This window comes from Cydia strobilella, chromosome 17, assembly GCF_947568885.1.
Source record: "Cydia strobilella chromosome 17, ilCydStro3.1, whole genome shotgun sequence".
NCBI lineage: Eukaryota > Metazoa > Arthropoda > Insecta > Lepidoptera > Tortricidae > Cydia > Cydia strobilella.
The window spans coordinates 14,178,805-14,189,639 of NC_086057.1; the positions used below are offsets into that span (position 1 = coordinate 14,178,805).

General features: G+C 36.5%; 1 protein-coding gene across 1 annotated transcript in view; it reads left to right on the forward strand.

The window, feature by feature from the left end:
• LOC134748918 (steroid receptor seven-up, isoforms B/C) overlaps positions 1-7,941 on the forward strand; it is a 133,106-nt gene extending 125,165 nt beyond the window's left edge. The window contains exon 4 of the mRNA XM_063683791.1: positions 4,099-7,941. Coding sequence (XP_063539861.1) covers positions 4,099-4,373 — 275 coding nt within the window. The 3' untranslated portion in view covers positions 4,374-7,941. The remainder of the gene's footprint in view (positions 1-4,098) is intronic.
• Positions 7,942-10,835: the final 2,894 nt, after the last annotated feature.

The following is a 10,835-nucleotide window of genomic DNA, read 5'->3' on the forward strand; positions in this document are numbered from 1 at the left end:
AAAAACAGTAATTAGGCGGCACCACCATACACCGAAATACTACCAAAAACAACCTACGTAATTTGGTCGGGTTATTTGTTGCCTTATATGGTTCATGTTATACTCATGTCCCAGATCCTAACTAGCGCCACCGGAGAGATTAGGAACTATTATTTAAAGCTGAAAGCGGTCACTTTTGCAACAATTCTGTCATAAGAGATTGGCATCCTTTCTATACCATCCATATGTCAAATAACTAATAAAGTAATTAAAATATCCACCATATTCATCGAACATTCTCTTCGTGCGTTGTACGTCATAAAACGTCGTCATTGGCAAAATCCCTCCTGCCAAACCCACAAGGGATAAGCCATTAAAAAAATTACAACCAATTCTCGCCTTTAACTCGCCTGTGCTTGGCCAGTATTGTCACCTTACCCCCGACGTCACTGCGCACGGTAGTTCACAGCCAAGTCCAAAAACACCCAAGATTTCGACAGATGCGTATAATGAATCTAACCTAGTTCCCCATGAATCTATTAATTGTAATTCATGTGTCCACGCCTTCCAGCGTCTCGGGACATGACGCAACGAGACAATTGCGATCACTTGTACTAATTGTCCGTTAAATGGTCACAGCTGCTTGTAATTGATGGCCACCCGAGTAAGCCGTATGGAAATATTGGGAGTAAAATAAATAAATGGGTACAATAATTCTGCTGCTAAATGAACTTGGCTTTTTTTTGCAAAATCTCTTCTAACATACTATCATGAAGCATCATAATATTAGGGTCCTATAGAAATTATCTAATTACCATCTGATGACCCATTTTCACAGCTCTTAAGTGGACTATTACCTTGTTAAACAGTAATAGGTACATTTTTATAATATTAAATGACATTCATCTCCTTTGTATAAATTATTCCTAGTTTACATTTTTTTATTGTCTGTGAAGCAAAGTTTATTACTGTCTTACTACTTTTATTTTAAAGTAAGTAACGCGCAAAACGAGTTCACCTTCTTCAACTTATTTTTATAGTCTGGCAAACTAAATGTGTTAGTAAATAAGAACAAAAAAAACTATACTAATCCCTTTCTTTTGGGTGATAGCGTAAAACAAAGACAGTATGATTCTGTCTATGTTTGAAATGAGAGTAATGAGACAGTCCCTGGCAAAACTATATCTCCATAGAAAATATAAGACGTAGACCAATCTAATTATTCCATAACACTAATTATGTCTTGCCAGACGTTGGTACACTGTGTTGTTCGCGTCATTTCAGCCACAATAAAAATATATTAATGTCGCTCGCAAATGTAGCCGGCCCCTAATCCGATTAGGGGTGTTCACGGGTTATTATCTGCGGTTTTGGGGTTCCGTAGGTCTGAAATATGCTCGTTGGGATATTTTCTAATACAGTTCTCAGTACCGTAAAACCCTTTAAGTCCTACTGCAAAACACGTGCACAAGTTCAAGACGTGGTTAAGTATGAACGCAAAGTTCTTTCTCGTTTTGTCAGATCTTTCTTTCTTACATGAAAATATTTTGCCATTTAACTGCGACATTCAAGGGGTCATCGATTAATTACATCACACGTTTACGGGGGGGAGGGGGTCAAGAAAATGTGACATGTTGTGACAAGGGGAAAGGGGAAGTCACAAACTTTGTGACGTCACTTTAACTTATTTAAATTATTTTATTCGCTATACAGTTAAAAAACGAGTTTTTGGAACGATAATCGTTTTTAATCGTTTAATTTTCTGTCCTAATCTGGTGTGAGTTATAAAATTACTAATATTTCTTTTGTCAAAAATATTTTGATAAAATATTAATAATACTTAATTCGATTTGCCGATTTATTAAAAAAAATGTGACGTCACACCAGGGGGGGAGGGCTTGCCAAATGTGACCAAGTGTGACAAGGGGAGTTAAAAAACCTCAAAATTCGTGTGACGTAATTAATCGATGAACCCCAAATAGTAGTCGCACCTGAACGAAGCTTTTAGACTATAGTTAAATAAGTGGTTTTACGGTAAATGACCCATACTACTACTTACTACTATACTACTTATATTATTTGGTAGATATATTATGTTTAAAGAGTTACCCTAGAGAAGCGACATAAAAAAATCGATTTATGTACATCACTTAATTCAATCTCTACTGACCAATGACCTTTTATAAATAGTAGACGCGTGACGTTCATAGTTGACAAAACTAGAATGCAGGCAATATATAATAGATGAATTTGACAATCTTGACACATTGGCGTCAGTGTGACTTACTCAATATAGGTTCCGGAACTATATTTGATGGCTCACGATCGACGATCTGGTGCCATATCTACCTCCCGTTACTTACATCCATGCTACTGACAGTGAAATAGTTATTTGTGCAACAAGATAGGAAAGTTGGTTTTTCTTGCGAGTGTTTATTTTGAGTCCCGAGAAAGCGAAAGATTCTATAATTGAATCACGAGCGAAGCGAGTGATTCTAAGGTAGAATCTTGAGCGTAGCGAGGGACTCATAAACACGAGATGTAAAATAACTTTGCTCTCGTGTTGCACACATAATTTTTCACCTCAGTAGTGAGAACATATTATAGGTTAAAATGTATTTCGAATTACACAGAATAAACAGAAAAAAAAAGTATTATAATATGTACGATACGATAAGATACGATACGATACGATACGAGACGGGACTGTACTGTATCGTACCGTACCGGACCGGACCGTACCATACCATAAGAAAAAATGTAATAAAAGTATGAAGTTCATGGCCTTCACTAAATTAAAAAGCTACATTGTTTCACTCCCTGGAGTGAGGAAAGTCGCACTTTCCTCACTCCAGAGAGAGACGAAAGTAGGCTTGTTCGAGCTGCTGAGGTGAAAAAGTTTTGACAACTGCAAGAAAACCTGAAGCAATATATATAAAATATGTACTACAGTACTTAAAATTAAACGAAATGAACCCGTTGCTGAGGAGCTTAGCTCGCACTTAACCAGTTTTTATTATGGGGGAAGGATTACATTTTATGTCTTGTAGATTTGTTTCTCAAACTTTTCCCTTTATCGAAATTTTGAGTGATGCAATTCATTCGGATGCAACCAAGTGGAAATTGTCGTTTGTTGGTGTTTCATTGAGCAATCACATTTATATAATAAAGCCTGACAACATGAATTTAAGTAATGATCAATCGTAGACTGAATAGAATATTATTTGACTAGTTTGCAATTGCCCCTTATGCTACGTTCACACTAGATTAGTGTTTGTCATTAGTACTAAATCACTGTAGGTACTTGACCAGTATCTGTTTTGTAAATCCATGTTAAATAATGGTTTTAATACGGGGTTGTCTAATCATGTGACTGTTTATTTATGCCATTCGATAAGCGATAAGTACTTATCTAACCGGGAATTTTCTGTTGAGGTAACTGCTTATCACTATAGGAATTGGCTTCTATTCGCTTACATATACATGGTTTATTAATGATGAAAATCCTAAAAATAACTAGTTTTAATCATAAACTATTAAAGACAGTTACAAAGACGTTAGGTTATTATGTAGAGTCCTATGTTAGATATTACCTACGAAGATTTCTTTTCCTCGCATTGTTTGTACAGTCAGCAATGATATTCGCTTAGCACCTTTGCATACAAACTTTTATACAGGGGGGGTGCCTTTTCTATGCAGCTGACTGTACATAAGTATATTTTACATCCACCCTTCAAACGATTTACAGAACGAGCATCATAACTGTTTCTGTACCATTTAATTCGTGCATTTGTTTACGGAAGTACATTATAAGAACATTTAAACTGAAATAAAATAGAGTAATGCTCAATTTACATTAAAACAACCGTATTTTTTGTCCTTATGCGATATTTTGGATAAATTATGAGAAAACGGGATTGTTTGTGCAGTCTACGTTTAAAGTAAATGACTAGTGCTTAACAGCAGTAATAGGCACTTTTAATGTTAATTCATAGCAATAAAGGTGATAAACATTGTGTCTATTACAATACATTGCGAAGTTAACCATAAAACTAACTACATATAGTTTCAGAATATTTTTGTACCTTTTTTTTGCTAAAGTAAACGTTTCTTTTACAGATGCCTGCGGCCTGTCAGACGTGTCCCACATAGAGAGTTTACAAGAAAAGTCCCAGTGCGCCCTCGAAGAGTACTGCAGAAGTCAATACCCCAACCAGCCCACAAGGTTCGGGAAACTGTTACTCCGGCTGCCCTCGCTCCGAACCGTCAGCTCCCAAGTCATTGAGCAACTGTTCTTCGTGAGGCTCGTAGGGAAGACGCCCATAGAAACGTTGATCAGGGACATGCTGCTGTCCGGGAGCTCGTTCTCCTGGCCCTACATGGCGACCATGTGACACACGATGTGGAGACAGCTGGCGGCCGCCTGATCCTCGCCGTACGGCTTTCCGCCGTACTTGCCCAGCCAGCGGTTCGATCCGTTCCAACGATTCCAGCGAGAAGTCCCTCAAGAAGACGCCGTCACCAGCTCCAGCGAGTTCCAAGAAGCAGCCACCGAAGAATACTTCGGATCCAGGAGCAGGGATAGCGAGCGAACTGAATGCCCAACCTTTGATCCCATATCAGCTTTTTATCCCCCGAAAACAACTGAGAGCCAGGAGTTTGAGACGACGCAAAGTGACACTCAGAAAAACGCTCAAAAGACTTCCATGATGATCGACAACCTACTAAATCTACGGCCCGAACCGTGCGACATGAAATGAACATTTAGTGCTCTAATAGTTCAAGTTTTTTTGTTCCTCTGTAAAAATACTTAGGGTTATATTTAATTGTACATAAAATGTTTTATTGTAATATAGTTATGATAAGGTGCGAAAGGCAAAGAAGTTTTCTACGATGTTTGTGATAGGTCGGAGGAATCCTTTTTATTAGGTGTCCATTGAATGGTTCTTGTATATTATGCGAGCGCCTTTAAAGAGTCAATGGAAAGGGAATATTTATATTTTCTTCTCTAAAGCCAATGAGGTTTTTATATCAAATAAATCGATTTATATGATAAAAGGCAATAAGATTACATCGGTCGTGCAATGTTGGTGTGTATGTAGTAATAGTGTAGATATTTAGTCAACGACATAGTTTTTCGGATATTTTATTTCACAGTGGTGCTCTTTGGTATTTATTAATTCTGAATAAATATGAGATTTGTATGGCACTACCAAAATTACTTGGACTTCTCTCTTCTTACAGAAATCATTGGTTATTTGATTAAAGTTGTATCAATAAGAATGTTAAAAAATGAGATTGATTAATTAAAAGTAAAACAGCACGGGAAATTTATATTAAAGTATTTTGGTAGAGCCTACAGCAAAACTTTGTTTGAATAAGTTTTGGCGTTATTTTCTAAACTGAAATTACCTATTTATACTTGGTACACGTCTACTTAAACAATTCCGTAAAAGCATTTATTGTATCGTTCCTTAACTTTTTTAGAGTTTTACGTTTTATATTATTCAAAAAGTAACTTTCATAGAAAGATTTTTTTATTACATAAACACTGCAGTTTATTTTCTATTTCTTAAAAGATTTCTTAGTGAGAAATAAGTTATATTTGATTTAAAGGATTTTTAACTAAGTAAATAAAATCATAAGGGTGCATTAACAACTTATATATAAAAACAGAGTAAATTACACAAGTGTAGTTGGCATACATTTTAAATGCGTTTCTGAATTATATACACTATTCAGTACTAAGCTACAACAAGCCAACCTTAAAGATTAACATCACTTAGACTTAAGAGCACTTACGCTGTAATATTTTTACCCTTATGATTCAATCAGTCAGCTCTGTTACAAGATTTTGTAATATGCATATGCACAATTATTGATTGTAATTCTTAATTTTCAACTGTTGTTTTTAACGAAACATTATTAAAATTGTTTTAATATTTACTGTTGTTACGAGATAATGCTTCGTACTTTCTTAATCTAATGGGTCTTATTTAGAATTATTGCTTTATCAACATAATTAATTTTAATTGCATTTGTTTATAAAGCATTTATTATTCCTTCAAAAAATTCAATGTCAAATAGTGTTACTGATTACTTGATCGAGTAACTTGCAATGTCCTACTTGCCTAAAGTAAACGAAGCTTAAAGCTGCTTAATTTTTATTTTATATCATATTAAAACAATCCTTCTAAATAAAACCCTAACTAATGTCTAAATGACATGTCTCCTGCCAAATTTGTAATATAGATGAACCATTTTTTAAATGCGCTCCCCACCTACTCCGCCTACAAATAACATAACCTCTTAAAGTCACACTAAGTACACAAATTTCCTATTTTTAACAACATAGCTTCCGATACACGAATTATGACACTTCGCTCGATACAATTAATTCCCAAAGTAACATCTAACTCGGACTTTTAATCCTACTTTACTCGATTATTTATTATGTGATACTATAAACAAAAAAAGAAGAAAAAACAGTCGTAACTTAAATAGTAATTTCATAGCTTTCGAATTTCGATATTGTAAGGTAACGTTTTTAAAATAAATAAAAATCGTCAAAATTCGATCAAAATTGACACTTGGCGCCATTGTCTTTCCCGTTCTTTCTTGCGAAATGTGACAGTGACAGCGGCAAACCGATGGAACGGCCTTAACCATGTCTATTAGTCTAGGAGGATATAACCAAACGGAGCCACCACGTCTGTAATTTGCTGTACAAAAAAGTCTGCCAATTTTTGCGGGGGAGAGGAACGTCAAATGTAAATGTAACGTCAAAATAGCCATGTCAGATAAACGTCAGTCCATACATTGTGTATGACCATTGGCCGACTATTTTCGACATAGGGGAATGCCTGTTAATGGCTACTCCGTTTGGTTATAACCTAGTGTCTAGTAATCTGGGAGGAATTTTAATTGTTTGATAAAGCAATAAAGCAATGGACCGCTAATTTATTTGGTCTATGAAATGTTCTAATTAGACTGAAACAGAGTGTAGGTACGAGTAGGTACATTATATTGGACCTTATGAAGTTAAACTATGTAATGTGAAGGCGGGATTCCACTAATATGCTCGTGTCGAACAGTGCCGCACACTGGTGTAATCCCGCCTTTACTATATAGAGTTAAGGCCGTTCCATTCCATCGGTTTGCCGCTGTCTTTGTCACATTTCGCAAGAAAGAACGGGAAAGAACATACGCGCCAAGTGTCAATTTTGATCGAATTTTGTCGGTTTTTATTTATTTTAAAAACGTTACCTTACAATATCGAAATTCTAAAGCTATGAAATTACTATTTATGTTACGATTGTTTTTTCTTCTTTTTTTGTTTATAGTATCACATAATAAATAACCGAGTAAAGTAGGATTATAAGTCCGAGTTAGAGGTTACTTTAGGAATTAATTGTATCGAGCGAAGTGTCATAATTCGTATATCGGAAGCTATGTTATTAAAGATAATATAGTCAAGAACTACATATATTTTTTCCACGTCTACGAATATCAACGCCTCTTAGAAAAACATGATCATATAAGGACATTTTTCGCCTTCTGGCTCAGGGAACCGCCTTAAACCAAAAGTCTGCAACGATTTTGATAGCATCGCAGTGGAAGTGTTATTTATACGTCATAATTTCATAGAACTTTGACATTTAAAATAACACTTGCACTGCGTGTGCTATCAAAATCGTTGCAGACTTATCTTGGTCTAACTTTACTGTTGCTTTTTGTATAAATGTACCTTATGCCGGTAAGGTTATTTTGAATGAGAGCATAGGTAGTATAGGGGCGCGCATTTTAAAACTGGTCTATCTCTAAATGTAAAAAAGCAATGTAGGTATTTATTCGCAATAATGTACAGTGAAGGTGTAACATAGGTCGGTGTGTATGAGACTGTATGAATTGTATGATGTCTGGAGTAATGTTGAGGAATAAAAAAATGTCTCTCTGGATTTCGATATGTTTGTTTCATTAAACCTGCATCGTTACACAAGAATTTCAATCCTACCATGAAAGTTGCAATTATGAAATAAAATTTGTCGGCATAGACGGAGTATGTCACTTTCTTAGAGGGTCACTTACGGGTTAGGTCACTTTCTGAGGACGTCACATTCTGAGGTCGTCACTTTCTGAGTACGTCACTATTTTAGCATTGTAATATTTAAGCGTAAGCGCCGGGTGACGTTGATCAGTCTGTCAAGTGCGGATGATGCAACTGGCACTAATAAATACAAAAAAATTTGCGAAAGTAATATGATAGGCATCTTCTTAGTTAAGCAGTTAACGATATAAATAAACACAGGTACGAATTTCTCGGACATGACATCTCATAATAACCCCTTCCTCATATCTCCCCAATCAGAACATATGATTGCCACATAGGAAATTCCCATGCACAGAGCCGTAGCGTGAGTGGCCGCAGCACGCGAGCCCGCGGACACGTGGGAAGACTAATTACTGTTGTCGTAATTATCTGTTGACGGATACTTTGTTAGGTGGGGTAGAATCAGAATCAAAAGTCGTCGTTTTAGGGAGGGAGGAGTCGTTTATAGATAGTAGAAAAGGTAGTAGAAATGTATGATGAAAAATATGTCCTTCGAATTTGAAAGCCGAAGTAAGAAGTTCCCCGGTAGCCGACGTTTGATAATAGGGTAGCCGACAATTTTTTATTAATGCTGTTTGTTTTGAGGATCAAATGTCTGTACGGGACCCATTGTCTTAAAGTAATACAAAAGTCACAAATGATAGTCAAATTCTGGCAATCGCACTTTACTGACAAATAACTTATAGCTCAGTATAGCTACTCGTAACACCAAAACTACAGAAATAAATGGTCAATGGCGAACTTATCCACCTAATCTTTGTATTACAAGAAAGGCAGGTAAAAAAAAAGTCATGCTAGAATATGTCGTAAACTTCAAAGTAATCACCTTAACTATAAGGCCAGGATTATACTTGTAAGTTTTACCTACGTAAGTAGGGACAAAGCTACTTGCTAGAATGAGATAACGATATTCATATCCCATTCTGTAGTATAGCTGTGTCCCTACTTACGTAAGTAAAACTTACAAGTGTAATCCTGGCCTTACTATAACTCGTAAGAATTACTAGAGCCCGTCTTTAGGCGTATGGCACACTGCATCCGATTTGCAAGTCGCTACGATGTTTAAGCGAGACAACGCTATGTGCGTATCAGCGACATCCCGCTCGCACGTCGGAGCAACATACTAACATACATAACAGCTTAACTCTGCACCGACATCGCCAATAAGAAATATGGCGCTAATGATGACACTTTGTTATTGCAAACCCCGTGCAGTTAGCTTAATCCGACTGAGTTAAATCTGCAGAGAAAATTACTAGGCAATACCAATATGAACGTAACATTTGGATACCAGTTTTTCGCACGTGGTGGTGTAGAAATACGAGACAATAACCAACCACATTCAAACGTCACTTCCGTCACCATCTTCTGTCCAACAGGAAAAGTAAAAGCGCAGTAATTTGGTGCTAATGACATAGGAAACACCTGTTAGGGTTGTCACGGAGATGCCGTGACTGTGATTGTTTCCCACGGCTCACCGCAACACCCCTGACATGTGGGCGAGTAAAGTCAAGGTCAAAGATATGCGGGCCTGACACTCTTTGATAGAGATAGTCTTATTGCGATTCCTATAAGAGGAAAGAGAAAATAGTGCCATGCTTTGTCTTTATCACTGACCGGGTGGCATCATAGGCAGGAGGCGATGGCGAAATACCGAAATTTATAAGTGAAAGAGAAAAAATCCTATGCTGCCCAAATTTTATAATGAATATTCTTTCTCTTACCCCCGGTCGCTCGGTGGCGCGTCTATAACTACTTGTATATATTATATCTATGGGTCTAAAATATATGAATAAGACGTATACCTTACATGGCTAATGCTTCTAAACTCTGGCGATAATCTTACCCTTTATAATCAGCTTCAATATATGAAAGGAGGAGGTTCTCACTTCTCAATTCAGTCGATATTTTAACCTGTTAAACTAACCTAACCTAACATTATGGATGGTATAGAAAGGATGCCAATCTCTTATGGCAGAATTGTTGCAAAAGTGACCGCTTTCAGCTTTAAATAATAGTTCCTAATCTCTCCGGTGGCGCTAGTTAGGCTCTGGGACATGAGTATAACATGAACCATATAAGGCAACAAATAACCCGACCAAATTACGTAGCTTGTTTTTGGTAGTATTTCGGTGTACGGTGGCGCCGCCTAATTACTGTTTTTTGATGGACATTTTTCATACATAGAGATTTGGCTCCTTTATATAGTCTCCATGCCTAACATATTCGGCTACAGAAGATGAACTTTTCAAAAACTATGAAAACGTCAGAATTTAAGACTGCAAAACTACTTATCACGTATCGATATCACCTAGTTTTTTTTTGTTCACAACGTAATTATATGAAAACTTAACCTACATCGAAGATACTTAACGCAACGCATTTTAGTACGTACCTTCTAAAACAATTAAAGTCATGAAATATTAAATATTTTACTCACATAATTATACCTTTAGGCATACTTTGAAAGGAATTAATTGCCAACGTTTCACTTCACTTAATGACAATTTGATAACGCACGCAGGTGCTTCCGATCACGTTAGGGGTGTCGCGCGCAGGAATGTTACAGTGATTGCTTCCCACGCCAGATTAGCGTGACGGACAACCCTGTCGAAATGGGTTTAATAGTATATAGGTAAAATTTCAAGGCATATGCAGTAAATTATAGTACAAATTACAGGTATACTGTAATGCAGTTTTTGACATAAAGGGAAAAGAAAAAATATTGTCGTCCTAAAAAGATACT